The 16,289-nt window shown below is 35.9% G+C and overlaps 1 protein-coding gene across 3 annotated transcripts in view; it reads left to right on the forward strand.

Annotated features, from left to right (window-relative positions):
• The window catches only part of TLK1 (tousled like kinase 1), a 160,158-nt gene extending 144,755 nt beyond the window's left edge, over positions 1–15,403 (forward strand). For all 3 annotated transcript variants that reach the window (XM_040644014.1, XM_040644004.1, XM_040644020.1), the window contains 7 exons: positions 3,074–3,165; positions 3,251–3,340; positions 3,490–3,659; positions 3,957–4,092; positions 6,866–6,977; positions 7,866–7,973; positions 13,620–15,403. In XM_040644014.1, coding sequence (XP_040499948.1) covers positions 3,074–3,165; positions 3,251–3,340; positions 3,490–3,659; positions 3,957–4,092; positions 6,866–6,977; positions 7,866–7,973; positions 13,620–13,796 — 885 coding nt within the window. In that variant the 3' untranslated portion in view covers positions 13,797–15,403. The remainder of the gene's footprint in view (positions 1–3,073; positions 3,166–3,250; positions 3,341–3,489; positions 3,660–3,956; positions 4,093–6,865; positions 6,978–7,865; positions 7,974–13,619) is intronic.
• Positions 15,404–16,289: the final 886 nt, after the last annotated feature.

A 16,289-nucleotide genomic window follows, 5' to 3' on the forward strand; every position in this document is an offset into this window, starting at 1 on the left:
ACGTAGTCCTTTTACCTCACACGGATGCTTCATATGCACTCACACACTCGGGTCTGACACCAAAGTTACCTTCCTCTTCTTCCAAAACCTTTTCTTCTAACACTGCTCCCAGTGCAGTACATGGCAGTGCCATCCATCTGCCCAGTCCCTCAAGTGAAAAACTTCGAGGCTATCCTTGGCTCCACCTTTTCTGTAACTTCCTTCCCTCAACATAAAACCAGTCCCTGGTGCCCACTGCTAACTTACGTCATTAAGCTCTCTTAAATCCAGCGATGACCCTTCTCCTCTCTCTCTTAGCTCAAGGCCTCCTTGGCCCTTACTTGCATTGCTCCCTGAGCCTCCTAGCTGATCACCTCTTTAGGGCTCATTGAGTTCTCCAGTTTATTAATGCATGCCGCGGCTGGAGTGGCCTTTTGATAAAATGCAGCCTGATCATCTCACTCTCCTGCCTATAAGCCCAAATGGGGCTTCCCATTTGTGCTTAGTAGGATGAAGTCTTACTAAAGTCGTACCCTCACCTGAAACTCAATTCCTGTAGAAAATTTCCCTGTTGGTCTCCCTTTTATAGCTCATCCTTGACACTTCATGCTTTGTTTTGTTATGTATTAATATAGTTAGTGGTTTAGAGCTTGGGTTCTGAAGCCAGATAGGCTGTGTTTGCATCCCGACCAGTACTGACTACTGTTTACTAACTGTATATACTTGGGCTTATGACTTACCATCCTCTGCCTCAGTCTTCCATCTGGGAATAACAACAGTGCCTACCTACATCATAGGATTGTTGTAGAGATTTTTTTTTTTTTTTTAAGATTTATTTACTTATTTTTGAGAGAGAGAGAGAGAGCAGGGGGAGAGGGACAGAGGGAGAGTGAAACTCCATGCTGAGCACGGAGCCCTTTGCAGGGCTAAATCCTAGGACCCTGAGAGCTCAGCCTGAGTTGAATCCAAGAGTCGAACACTCAACCACCTGAGCCACGCAGGCGCCCTGGGTTGTTGTAATGCTTGTTGTACTGATTGGATGAGCTGCATCACAGGAACACTGGTGCTTAGCAAATGTAAGCTCATCACACTATTGTTAGACATCCTCTCTGTTCAGTGAGGCAAGGACTGTGCCTTCTTAGTTTACTGAAGACAGACCTGGATTCTATTCTAGTTCTGACTCTGGGAAAAAATAATGGGACTTGGTTGCAGAAAACTTCAGTTCTGATCTTTGTTCAACTGTGAACCGTTTTGTTTTTAAGTTGGACAAGCATTACACATCATGGGTCAGACCTTTCTCACGCATCAGGAGTGATCTGTGAGCTGTCTTCCAGCTCCTGGTTCTCTGTCCGAGTAGTAGTTCCTCCTCAAGCACTTAATGGTTTAAGCAGCCTTACTCAGGCCGCAGAGTAAAAAAGACCCTAGTGGCTCATCTGGATCTAAAAATCACCAGAAGCACAGTTAGCACTCGCTCAGCCTTAAAGTTGCCCAGCCTCTGGGCTCTTTGTCCTGACCTTTCGTGACAACCTTCTGCCACTGCCCTATAGTATTTGCACTGTTTTTAATATCACAGGGGCTAAGAGGGGCTTTTCTTTTTGAAGAAAGGGCTTATGTAGGAAATAGAAAATGCAGATGGAGGCCTAATAACTTTGTTCAGTACTGACCTAAATACTAAAGACCACATTCACCCAACCCCTTCAAAGCCTTTTCATGGTTGCCACGTCCACTGGGAAACAAAGCAGCAGATTGTGAGTCAAAAAATATAGACTTTTCTACACCAAGGTGGAAAATATTGACTCAGTTGCTCAGTAATTGACCATATTAGCCTTATGGGAAGGGTATACTTTACTCACCTAATCTTGGGAAAAAGATATGTCATATATAAGTCAATATATATCGATAATGTTTATTAGTAGTGCACTTAAAATTTTATTCTTTTTATGCTTTTTTGCATTCTCTCACATGAACTTTTCTTTTTAATCCTTTCTATTTCTTTAAGCTTTTAATAATGTAGTTAGCTAATGTTTAACACTTTATGTGTTCTACCCCATTTAATTCTCTCAACAACCCAAACTTTATAAATGAGCCTGAGGCTAAGAGAGGTTATTAGCACAGAGTTCTGTAGCTGATAAGTTTATCTGACTCCAAAATGAATATTCTTAACTACTGCATGCTATATTATTTCTGATCTTATTAGGCTTTTATGATTTTGTGACAGTTTCTTGTTTATTTTTAGGTTAAGTTGATGGGGGGGAGTAGAGACTGGGGACCTGCTTTCTAATATGTAAATTTTAGGTTTTGTTTTTAAAGGGGCACCTTTGTCTATAAATCACAGCAGAACCTAAATTACTAGATAGATCTCTCTAATGACATTCAGGTGTTTTTTAATTTGTAAATTACCTGAGACCTTAAAAGAATACTTAAGCATTCTTAATTTTTTTAATGTAAGAAGTAGGCTGATGATTCAAACAAACCAGTGTAAAACCTTTTTTTGAGACAACCAGTAAAAATTGAAGACAAGTTGGGTATTAGAAGAGATTTTAAGGAATTATTATTGATGTAGTTAGGTGTGATAATGTTGTATGGTTATGTTTGAACAGTTTCATAAAGTTTAGAGTTTAGAATTTTTTAAACAGTTGGAAATTGTTATGAACTTGTTTATTTTTAAAGAAGTGAGGAGTTGCTAGGAAAGGTAGAGGAAAAAGGTTTGCTTTATCCAGCCCCATAAAAATGCACTACAGCAATCTGTTTTGTTGGCTTCTTACTGCTTTTGCTGCTCTAGAAGAGCCAGGTCCATGTTAAAAAAACAAATAACAGCTTTATTGTTTTATCTTGATTCAGTGTATTGGCATTTATGAAACTTGAATGTGAAAATTCACTTTGAAGTTTTCTCTGATGTATATAGTGGAATTGGAATCTTGTTTCTGATAATGTGTTGTTGAACTATATATAGTCCTAGCAGAGATGGTGACCAAAAACTGTAGTGTATGTTCTAATTCCATATTACTATAAAAATTACCACCAATTTTTTTTTTAATCTCTTTAGCTATTCAGTTGGTCTTTGGTCCTAACTCTTCTATGCCTTGAATCCTAGGCTTTTGACCTTTATGAACAAAGATATGCTGCTGTGAAGATCCACCAGCTTAATAAAAGCTGGAGGGATGAGAAGAAGGAAAACTACCACAAGTAAATATTAAAACTTTCTGGTTTTTATCAAGTGAAAAATACATTTAATAGTCATGGAGAATAAATATACTCTCTCTTCCCGTAGACATGCCTGCAGAGAGTATAGAATACACAAAGAACTGGATCACCCTAGGATAGTTAAACTCTATGATTATTTCTCCTTGGATACAGATACGTAAGTGAATATAAGGGTTTAGTTTTTAAGAAAAAATATGTTTGCTTTTGCTTTCCTTATTCTGTAGTGATGATATACTCTTCATTTCATCACTGTGATAATGAATTATTGGATGTTTTATGTCTAATTTTTTCTCTTCTTCATTGTAGGTTTTGTACAGTGTTAGAGTACTGTGAAGGCAATGACTTGGATTTCTATCTGAAGCAACATAAATTAATGTCAGAGAAGGAAGCTAGGTCTATTGTAATGCAAATTGTAAATGCACTAAGATATCTCAATGAAATCAAACCCCCTATTATACATTATGATCTTAAGCCAGGTAATTAATAAAATCTGTCTAAATTTTTTTAAACTCTAAAGACTGTAGTTTTTAAAAGTCATATTTATTAAGTTATCTGAAAACCTGCTTTTTGGTGTAGTTTTTTAAAGTCAGTGGAATACTAGAATTTAAAATGCCCATTGAATCACCACATTTTAAAATTATATTTTAAATTTACATTTTTAACCACGTATTTTAAATATATATCTGTTCCCCCAGTGTCAGCTAAAGTAGTAAATAAATGTTTTTCATCTATGTATCATTTAAAAAAAAAAAACCTTTATATTTTGTTCTTAGGAAACATCCTTCTGGTAGATGGCACAGCATGTGGCGAAATCAAAATTACTGATTTTGGTCTATCCAAGATCATGGATGATGATAGCTATGGTGTAGATGGAATGGATCTAACTTCTCAAGGGGCAGGCACTTACTGGTAAGTGTATAAAATATCGAAATTGTCTAGATTACTTTTTATGAGAGTTTAGTTTTTATTTTCATGTATCTTTGAGATTACTATGGTGAGGGTACTAATACGAAGTTTGAGTCAAGAGGGAGATTACTGTTGTCAGTCTTCTTTTTCTCATCTGGTCTTAACTGTAAATATCAGTAAAGTGAAGGGAGAAGAACTTGGCATTGGCAGGTCACTTCAGTATCTACCAGGAACTCCTCACATGGAGAATCATGGATTTTCTTTTGTATGTTCAAGTGATGTTTGTCATCGGTAAAAATACTCATATGAAGATAACATCCTCACTATTACAAGCAATAGCCATAAGCATGACGTCCTCTCTGTAGAGGTTCTGTGGTTACAGTATTTATTGGAGATGGAGGTTTTGTTGATCATGCATGGGAAAGAAGTTTGGAATATTGTTAGTCTTTGGACTTGGCTCTCAGAAATCCCTTTTCATAACTTCATACATATAAACTCTAGATAGAACTGTAGCTTCACAGATCTAAGTCTAAATGAATGTCATTCCCTTCAGAGTGCCTAGGTGTTGACAAAAATCACTTCAGTGTGAATTTTCAAAACTTACTCTCAAATTCACTGAAATGGAGAATATAGACTATAAAATTTCAAAACAAACTTAGTTTAGCAAAAGGAATAAGATTGTAATTGGAGAGAGAACTGTACTCAACTTTATTAACAAGATGGAGACTACAAACATAACTGTGACATTGGGGTTTCTGGAATAGTCTTCACACAACCTAGGCACAGTTCCACAAGATGCTCTGGGTCTGTATGAACTTTACTTTTCATGAACAGGGATTAGTCGTGTTCATGTGTTCTTTTAAAGCCATTTTACTTCCAAATTCTGCTTGTAGCATTTTCTAGGAATATGAGTAAGATTGTGGATTTTTCAGCCCATATTTAAAGAAATTCGTCATTCAACCTAGTAACCCCCTAAGAGTTGGTATCCTCAATCAGTAGTCTTCAGACTTTTAGCAAAACTTTGTCTCCTTCATAGAACTCTGGATTCCATGGAAGATAGCTTAAAATAGATTTAGATAGTTCTAAATAATAGATCATCCTTCCTCTGCAGAGACTCCCACTATGTTGTTTCCCTTGCACTCTGGCTTTGCTAGTTTGAGGGCTGGGCAAGGAGATTTACCTCTGACAGGTGGGCTGGAGCATTTCCATGTAGTAACCTGGAATGTATTTCTCATAGAAGCATGTTTTGAAAAATGGTTAGTTTCCTACAGTCATAGTAGCTGTTTTAGCTATGTATTTGGTAAACTGGGATTTTTCTGTACAGTTTTTTAGGAATACATGTAAACTATTTGTTAATATCACTTAGAAGAAAATCAGTTTTGTCCCTCATTCCCTCTCAGGTCTCAAATGCAGCCATTCACTAATTCCTGGTGGTCATTTCTTCCTAAATAGCTTTGGTGTCTTTCCTACAATTCCTCTCCCTGCTTACAGCTTTTTGTCTCAAGAGACAGGGTAGCATAGTATTTAAGAGCCATTCTTGTTTCATAAATCTACACAAAATAATATACTTTTATTCATAAAACAAATCTGGCTTTTTACTTGATTTGGGGGGTAGGAAAGGATTTACATTACAAATGAGTTATTGGTCATCTTTGGTGGTTCTATTTCAAGAAGTTCCAGAGTTGTGTTTTTGTTTTTTTTTTTAAGAAATCTGTGCATATCTTGCTGAAATTTAAATGATTTAAATATAAAACTAAAGGAAAAGAGTTTGATTCCCATTTAGCTGTATTATTCCTTTTCAGGATTTTTTAGTTTATCTAAATTTTAGAGGTGGGACATGCTTGCATCCCTGATGGATCTTTTTATTTATAACCTAAGGTGTGACGAATTTATTTTTACCTTTCCTTAATATAAAATTATAAACTTACAAATAAAAGTAGAAAATAGTATTTTTGAATACTTAATATATTTCAGATGCTGCTAGGGTTCAAAAACTGCACAGTGAATAAGAAGAGCTCCTTGAGCTGCTCACAGTTTAGTGTGATTTTACTTTAACACCATAATAGAGGTACCATAATATCTGCTGGTTACATGGGAAAGAAGCAGAACTCAGCCTAGAGGGAACAGAGGTTTATGGAGGTCCAGTCGGTCTTAATGAAGAAAAAAGATGCTCCCCAAATGAATTTGGAGTGGTTGGGAAGGCATTAGAGATTGTCCTATTAAGAAGCATGCTGGGTAGTAGGGGTGGGCAGGGGAGCAGTGTGGGGAACCAAATGAATTGTCTGCCTAGCCAGTTGCTTCTAGATTAGGATGGGTCTGTGTTACAAACAAGAGGTCTGACCTTGGCAGTGCATGATGTGCAGTTTTTTAAACAGAAGAACCAGCTGGTCAGATAGGTGTTTCAGGAAGAGAATTGCCTACAGTTTGAACACAGGTAAAAGGGCATGAGAGAGCATTTATTATTGCTTACTCAAATTAGAACATTATAATTTCTACTGATAATACATGTATATTACCTACAGAAATGAAAAATAATTTTAGTATATATAATATACATACTATGTATGTATTGCATACTTTATCACGAAGTTGTATGTTTTGGCTCTAGAGTCAAGTGATACAAAGATGTAAATGCTGCGGAATTTTGATTTTCATTCATGAAAGTCCTACGGTTTTGTGCATGAGTATTCTGAGTGTTCTGAAGGTACTTTTAGAAGGCTTAAGTTACAGATTGTTAATAGTATCCTTTCCTCTTTTCTACCCCAAAAAACTGTAGGTACTTACCTCCTGAGTGTTTTGTAGTTGGAAAAGAACCACCAAAGATTTCCAACAAGGTTGATGTGTGGTCAGTCGGCGTCATTTTCTTTCAGTGTCTTTATGGTAGAAAGGTAAGTTAAAGCACGCAAGATTCTGCTGTGTGGAGAGAAGCTGAATCTTCCCTCTTAAATGTAAAGTTTAATTAACTTGTCGTCAGTGTAGATCCTTCTTAGGAAAGCCAGGCCTTTGTTTCTTGCTAAAATTTCCATGGATCAGATTATTTTAATGTCACAGCAGCTTTCTTGATCTGCTTTTTGTCCTGCCTTTTTTTTTTTTTTTAAGTAAAAGAAGAAACTACCTATTAATAGTGCTAACATTTTCTGCTTTTAGGGATGCTTGAGCCAAAACACTCCATTCTCTCTATTGCTCACATTGTCTCCCCCACTCCTACCTCACCCCTCACACGTACTCAGTTTGGCCTGGGCATAGTGTCCCCTTGTGCTTCCTCAGGGAAGCTCCATCAAACTTAGTCTGAATTCTTGCCAAACCTCTCTTTATTTTGAAGTCAGAACTACAAGCTGCCATAGATCCTTTCCAACCCCTTCATCAGTGCGGAGAGGGGGGCGGTTAAGGGACTTCTATGGAAAGTCACTGCAAGTTAGGAACAGGAGTGGACCGTGTTCAAAGTATTTTATTTTTGGAATTTTCATAAATTTCACAGACATTTCCACTGCTTCTTACTTCTTTATTCCTATATTTTAAACAGTCAAAATAAAATTTTCAATTTAATTATCTTGTAACAGTATTATTTTCTGTGCTTATTCACCACGTTTATGTTGAGGATTGATGGGTTTACTCAGCCTTTTATCAGTTATAACCTTGTTTCTATGAGAATGCATCCCAAGTTCCGAATAACTAAGATTTTTTTAGAACACAAATCATTTATATTTTGGGGGTTTGCTGATAATTACTGTTTAAATATTTTGTGAGAAAATTCTAAACTTTTTTTTTTTTTAAAGCCATTTGGTCACAATCAATCGCAACAAGACATTCTTCAAGAAAATACAATATTAAAAGCCACAGAAGTCCAGTTCCCCGTAAAACCAGTTGTAAGCAGTGAAGCAAAGGTATTAAATTTATGTAAATAGGTTTTGTGAAGTAAATTTCATTTCATAAATTGTGCTTAAAGTAAGTACAGTTGACTTTTGAATCACATGGGTTTGAACCGCACAGGTCCATTATTGTGGATTTTTTTTTTAATAGTACAGTACTGTAAATGTATTTTCTCTTAAGATTTTAACATTTTCTTTTCTCTAGCTTACTTTATTAAAAGAGTACAGTATATAATATGGATAACATACAAAATATATATTACTCGACTGTTTATGCTGTCAGTAAGTCTTCTAGTCAGCAATAGGCCATTCATAGTTATTTTTTGGGGAGCCAAAAGTTCTATTTGGATTTTCAACTGTACCCCTAACCCTCACATTGTTCAAGGGTCAGCTGTACTTATTAGTAAGTAAAGTAAAAGGGATTGCTGCCACAATAAAATCTGTCCATTAGGTCTTTGGTTTTCATAGTTTTCTTCTTCTAAAGAAAGACCCAAATACAGTCCCTGATTCTTTGAGCACATCAGTTTGCTTTGAAAATTGGGGGGAAAAAAAAAAATCACAAGAACTTTATGTTTTATATATCAGCTTATGTTAATAGGGAGATATTTAAGTATACAAGAAGTAATAAAGTAGTAATAATAACTACCATTTATTTAGTGATTATGTGCCAAGCATTGTGTTGATACTTTATCCTTTAAAAACCTTTTGAGGTATAGATCAGTATCTTCATTATTACCATTTTATAGGGAAGCCAGCTAAGTCATAGAGGAATTACCTTGTCCAGAATCATACGAGCTAGTTAATAGCGGAACTATGGCCCAAAGTATTCACTTCTGCTAGACTCCAGAATCCACTGTTGACCTTACGCTGTCCTACAGTAGCTCTTGAGAAAGCTTGACCTCTTCATCACCTCTGCTTCCAAGTAGCAGTCCACGAGTCAGCAACAGATGGCTTCCCGTAGTTCTAATCCATCTGTCTAGTAACATAAAATAGCATTTGTAATTAATAGCAAAATGTTTGTGATGCTTAATATCTTTCTACTCTCATCCTATTGGCCTTTCACATTTGTATTTTCACTCTTGCTTTGTTACACTCATCACAAAGCTCATTTCTCTGTGATCCCTGTTGGAATCTTCTCTTTTTTTAAACCCTATGAAATTCCTAAGAAAACACATGAAGTTCCCATTCTTTTCTGGTATGAATAAACAGACATTATATAGTTTCTATATTTTTAGAATGTAGATATTGCCAGAGATTGAGGTCGTAGTGACCTTCAGAATTGAAAACGTACTGGTTTTTGTGAATCGCAAAAAGTCCAGTATTTCATTTTGTCTTAATTGGCTTTAGCAAGTTTTCTGGATGACTTTTACAAGCTAATTCATTATCCTTCAGAATAAGAACATCACATATTTTTCATAAGGTAAATATGGCTCTTTAAAAAGAACTTGACAATGCTAGCATCTAAATTTTGCCTTCCTTTTCTGTCGTCTGCAGCATCAATGGGAACAGAAACTAACTAAATTAACGGACAAAAATGACCAGGAATGAGTATAGTGCCAAAAAGAAGTCCCATATAGCCATCTCTGGTTCTAGCCTCAGGCTCTTCATAGGCACCACAATCACAGATCTGGGAGGTGGAGGGGCACATTGTTTTTTGTTTTATTTTGCCCCCAAACCTCATCCTTACAGAATACACCTTTACCAAGTACCTCCACTGACCTGGTGTGGGCATCTTAAGTACAAAGCCTAAACCTCGTTGTCAGCAGCTTTTTATCTTCTCAAACTCCTCTGCCTTTAACATATCCGTCACTCTTGAGTTTTTTTTTTTTCCATCTTAAGTTTCAAAGACCACTGTGAAAACGATTAAGACCTAAGGATTCAGAAAATTTTTTGATAAATACTGGTAAGCTAACCAAGGGAAAAGGATAAGAAAACCTAGGTTTATTTTTAGAGAAAAAATTACTTATAATGAATTTCAAACAAAGAAGGTGCAAAATACTTTGATTAAGCTTTGATTTTAAAGTTATATATCTTAGTTGTAGTTTTCCTGCAAATGCTTTTAATTGATGAATGTATGTGGAAGTTAGGAATTTCAAGACAAGCTAAAGTTATTTCTGCTGTAAATAAAGAAGACGATCAATTATCCTTTGAAAATATTTTATATGTTGCAAAAATTTGATGAATCTCTCAAATATTGAGTGAAAGAAGCTAGGCAAAAGAGAACGTAAGCTGTAATTCCTCCTAAGTTTAGAACAACCAAAACTCAACTACAGTAGAATAGATCGAGATGACCCGGCTAGGTTGGGGGCAGAGCCAAAGCCTAGACAAGGGCGGGGCATGAGGACTTAGGAGCTTTTCATTCTGGTTGCCAGCTACATGGAGTTGTTTTGTACTGTACACTTACGATTTGTGTAATCTTATGTTAGACTTTTTGTGTAATCTTATGTTAGACTTTTTTTTTAATACAAAGTCTGAAGGACCAGTTTAAGAAGGAAAAAAGATACTGATTATAGTCCCATTATTTACAATATCAACCCAGGAAACAAACCCCAGTAGAAGGATCACTTTAGTGTTCCCTTCATCTAAAGAAAGTCATTATGCTAAAAAGGAAAAAAAAATCATGGCAAAAGGCATCATATCCTCTAGCCAAAGTAAACTGACAGTAAAATGGAAGGAGGGTGAGAGGGTTGTTGTAGCAGAAGAAAAATTCTAGAAGTCTGGAATTATGTAAGAGAAATGCAGCTTTCCGTATTCAACATAGTATTTGGAAGTTCTTGCCAGAGCAGTTAGGCAAGAAACAGAAATAAAAGGCATCCAAGTTGGAAAGGAAGAAGTAAAAAGGTCACTATTTGCAAATGACATTATGTATAGAAAACCCTAAAGACTGCACCCAAAACTCATAGAACTAAAAAACAAATTCAGTAAAGCTGCAGGATACAAACATCTGTTACATTTCTATATACTAATAAACTATCAGAAATTAAGAAAATAGTCCTATTTACAGTTGCACCAAAAAGAATAAAATACCTAGGAATAAATTTATCCAAGGAGGTGGATGATGTGTACTCTGAAAACTAAACAACTTTGATGACAGGAATTGAAGACACTGCAAATAAATGGAAAGATATTCCTTGCTCATGAATCAGAAGAATATTAAAAAATCTAAACTACCCAAAGCAATCTAAAAATTTGAATGCACTTCCTATCAAAATTCTAGTGGCATTTTTCACAAAAATGGATCACCCAATCCTAAAATTTGTATGAAACCACCAAAGCCTCTGAATAGCCAAAGCAGTCTTGAGAAAGAAGAACAAAGCTGGAGGCATCAGACTCCTTGACTTTGAACTATATCTCAGAGCTCTAGCAACCAAACAGTTGATATTGTATGTTATAACCAAAAGTTTGTTGCAACCAGCAGGATGATATTGGCATAAAAACAGACAAATCAGTGGAACAGAATAGGGAACCCAGAAATAAACCCATGCATAGATGGTTGATTAATTTACAACAAAAGAGCCAAGATTATAGAGTGGGGAAAAAGGACAGTCTCTTAATAAATGATGTTGGGAAAACTGGACCACTGTCTTAAACCATACACAAAAATAAACTCAAAATGGATGAAAGTCTTGAATATAAGACCTGAGGCCAATAAACTGGAAGATGATGTAGCCATTAATCTCCTTGACATCAGTCTTGGTGAGGATTTGTTGATCTGACACCAAAAGCAAAAAAAAAAAGACACAGAGGACTACATCAAATGAAAAACCACCTGCACAGCAAAAGAAACCATCAAAAAAAAAAAAAAAACAAAAAATGAAAAGGCAACCTACCAAATGGGAGAAAATATTTGCAAATCATAACTGATAAGGGGTCAATATTTAAAATCCGTGAAGAGCTTGTACAACAGCATAGCAGAAAAACAATCAAGGGGCACCTGGGTAGCTCAGTTGGTTAAGCATCCGACTCTTGATCTCAGCTCAAGTCCTCATCCTCAGGGTCATTCGTTCAAGCCTCACATTGGGCTCCATACTGGGCATGGAGCCTACTAAAAAATTATATATATATATATATATATATATATAATCTGAATAGACACTTCTCCAAAGAAGATACGTGGCCAGCAGGTACATGAAAAGGTACTCATTGTCACTAATTAGGGAAATGCAAATCAAAAGCACAGTGAGGGGGCACCTGGATGGCTCAGTTGGGAGAGCACACAACTCGAAGTCTCAAGGTTGTGAGTTTAAGCCCCATGTTAGGTGTGGAGCCTACTTTAAAAACATAAAAACCACAGTGCGGTATTACCTCATACCTGTTAGAATGGCTATTAAAAAAAATGATTAGAAATAAGTGTTGGCAAGGATGTGGAGAATAGAGCACTGTTGCATTCATCAGTGGATGAATGGCTCAAGAAAATGTGTATATGTACAACGGAATATAATTCAGCCGTGAGAAAGGAGGATATCTTGCCGGTTGCAACAACATGGATAGACCTTGAGCACATTACGCTAAGTGACATAAGTCAGAGAAAGATACCATATGATCTCATTTATATGTAGAATCTTACTAAAAAAACAAAAACCAAGTTCATGAATACAGAGAACAGACTGGTGGGAGGCATGGAGTGGGAGATGAGTGAAATGGACAAAGAGGGTCAAAGGTGCAAGCTTCCAGTTATAAAATAAGTCATAGGAGTGTAATGTACAGTATGGTGACTATAATTGGTAATACTATGTATTTGAAAGTTGCTATAAGAATAGATTTTAAAATTTATCAAAAGAAAAAAATTTTCTAACAGTGGTGATAGATACTGACTAGTCTTATTGTGATCATTTTGCAATAAACAAATACTAAGTTATACACCTAAAATTAACAATGTCAGTTATACTTCAGTTTTTAGAAATAATTGCCATGTCATCCAGCAAGTCCAGGGATCAGATATTTATGTGCCATTGCTCACAGCAGCATTATTCATAATAGCCAGAAGGTGGAAAAAATGCAAAGGTCAATCAGTAGATAAATGGATAAACAAAATGTGGTATATCATGAAATGGAATATTATTCAGCCTTAGAAACGAAATTCTGATCATTCAGCTATGTGGATGACTCTTTTTAAACATTGTGCTAAGTGAAATACGTCATACACAAAAGGACAAATACTGTATGATTCCACTCACAGAATAGGGGTTACCAAGTGCTGGGGGAAAGACGGGTGAGGAGTTGTTTAATTGGTACAAAATTTCAGCTTTTGTTGTGGATATTGGATAAGTTTTGGATGATAAAAATGATCTGGAGGTGGGTAATTGATGTTTCACAACAACGTGAATGTACTTTAAAATGTCACTGAATGGTACACTCAAAAAGAAGTCAAATGCTAATTTTTGTTCTTGGAATAAAATTTTTTTTAAATGAGATGTACCTTTCCTTAATGCACCTTAAATGGTAGCAGTAATCATTTAGACTATAAAGTGAACAACTAAGGGCTGTGAGTTGAGTTGAATTTGGAGTAAGAACTTTATTGCTACGGAATTTTAAGATTTGAATGCCAATGAAGTGAAATATACTTATTATCTTAAATATGTTCATCCTTCTGTAGGAGTCAGCTGACTGATGTTTAGAAGGGGCAAAAATTCTAACTTCTGAACTTCTCTTTTTTTTAAGGCCTTTATAAGACGCTGTCTGGCCTACCGCAAAGAAGATCGGTTTGACGTGCACCAACTGGCAAATGACCCGTACCTTCTCCCACATATGAGAAGATCAAATTCTTCAGGAAACTTACACATGGCTGGGCTTACAGCATCCCCTACACCCCCTTCTTCAAGCATAATTACTTACTGATTTTCCTCCAAAATTGGCATGATATCTTTGAATTGCTTCCAGATACACACTTGAGTTTGAGAGCGTTTGATTGTTTTCTGTTGTTTTCTTTTTCACACAGGACATGGTTGAGAACTATTTGTGAACTGAAGTTCTTCATAGTGTCATTTGTATGAGAGTGGATCATGGACAATGAATAAAATGTACACTTTGACTAGAACCTTGAGCAGTGAAGGATGACTGCCTGTTGCACAGAAACAGGAATACCATGTTACAAAAAATTGGGGGAACACTGTAAATAACGTTTATAATACTTAAATACATTTGGTTGTTACTAGAGAGTTCTAATATGAAGGGTAGTTTTTCATTATTTAAAAACACATGGAAAAACTATTTCTAACACAAGAACTATAGTGCCTGGATACATTCTTCAGCATTCAGCAGTTAATCTGCTGAAACCAAAGTAAGAACTGAATGACAGTGACATTTGTGTTTTATAGTAGAATGTGAGAGTTAGAATCTTTGGACTTTGGACAAAGTTAGACTTTGTCACTTGCCTGTTCTGGCTTTTACCAGGTTGTACCTCGAAACCACATATCCGGGGTTTTTTTTGTTGTTGTTGGTTTTTTTTTTCCCCACTAGTCATGTTAACCAGGAGAGTTGTTGTTTCTAGATACTTTACACCTTTGAAAAAAGGAGCTGCTTGTCAGTTGAATTCACTAAATATCTCTGGTGTTTTCAACATGTTTGAATTAGATATTTTCTTCCCTTTGTTACCAGGCCTTGTTCATAAACAAGTGACAGTATGTAGCCAAATGCAGATCAGACCAGTTCTATGCAGGATAATGATAAATTCCCTTCTAGCTCTATTGTAAATTGTTGTACAGATGTTGTATTTCAATTACCAAGTTTCAGCAGCTTATTCTTGTACAAATGTTTAAAAATATGGCTTTTCTAATTGGATATTGTATTTTTTTTAAGTCTTCTTGAAGGCGCTTTAATTGCTGCTAAATGATGTTGCTTCTTTGCTAAAAAAAAAAAAATCTAATGACCTCCTTAAAGGTGCAAGTTGACTGTACATCATAGAGAGATATTAAAGGCTGGCATTCGTTAACAATCAAGGCATGTAAAAATGATCCATCTTGGACATGTGGGGTTCACTCAATCAGATTCTTGGGTTCTAGAGCTGTGGAGCACATAGATAACTAGATTTATAAGTTGTTCATGTTTATTCTACATTTCTAGAAGGTTCTTATCAGAAAGGTAAGATGATGGTCCCATAAATAAGTTTCTTGTGGTTTGTACAGATTTGTTAAAATGTGAACATTTTCCAACTGCCTTGTATGGTAGAAACCATTATTTTTCAGGATGTTATATTTTACTCCTGTAATTATTTGTCACATTCATAATGCTGATACTTACACGTAAGTTGTCCATGTTGCCGACAAGGAGGTGATAACCACAGATTCTCCTTAATATTGTACAGTTAAACTGTGGCTCTTATTTCTCATGTTGCAAGCCATTTTGTCTTTCATTGTACATATAGACACATTGTCTCTTTAAGATGCTGCTGAAATTGTAGAGAATGTAGCCAAAAACAGTAATAAACAATGACAATTAAAATTTAAGGACTATGAAAGTTGCATTTCAAGGGAGCTTTGAAGATTTAGGATATTGATTGACTTGGCTCCTTAAGAATCAACTCCATAAATTCTTGAAGTATACTTCAAGACAGGTATCAAGTGCTTCAAGTTGTTAAAGTAAACCTAAGAGCCGTTATCAATTCTAATCCTGGGTAAGTAACACAGCAGTGAGGAGTGGCCTCAGGGCTGTACCTACTCCTCTGTAGATTAAGATAGAAATCCTGTTTTTCAAAAATACTGATATGGTGATGAAATATTAGCATTAATTGAGTGCTTTAGGTGCTGCTTACGAATTTTTCAGTTTTGTTGAGTTTTCATCTTTCTAAATCATTAAGTACGGTGTTCATATAGTAATTGTCATTTAAAGTCCTGAATTAAAATGCTCGGTTTTTAATATTTCAGTCAGAAACTAAGTGGACATGTACATCTAACACTAGGTGGAGTAAGTGGTGTCGACTAAATCACTGTGTTACATACTCTTTTCAAATGAATGAAAATGACTGCTAGTGTGGAAATGCAGGAAAACAAGCCACAACATGAAACATAAACTCCTTAGTCTGAGTTTAGGCAGTCCTTTAGAATCAAAGTTGGAGAGGAGATAAATCAGATACACACCTGTGTTTTTCCCAGCACATGCTACAGATTTTGGGTCATAGGCCACTAACCCAACAGGTACAAGATGGCTAACTGAGCCAAATTGAATCATTTACTGTTCTTCACATGGGAAATTGGGGGTCTGTCGCTGAATAATTTCAGTCACTGGCTATCTTTCGCTCTCTTTTGAAGCTTACATTGGTTTTGGTCTCCTGAATTCTGTCCTCAGAATTAAAGCAGGTCTTTCCTTAAGACATGAGCCAAGGGTCTCCCTTGA

The sequence above is a fragment of the Ursus maritimus genome, unplaced genomic scaffold (assembly GCF_017311325.1).
Source record: "Ursus maritimus isolate PB19 unplaced genomic scaffold, ASM1731132v1 scaffold_1, whole genome shotgun sequence".
Lineage (NCBI taxonomy): Eukaryota > Metazoa > Chordata > Mammalia > Carnivora > Ursidae > Ursus > Ursus maritimus.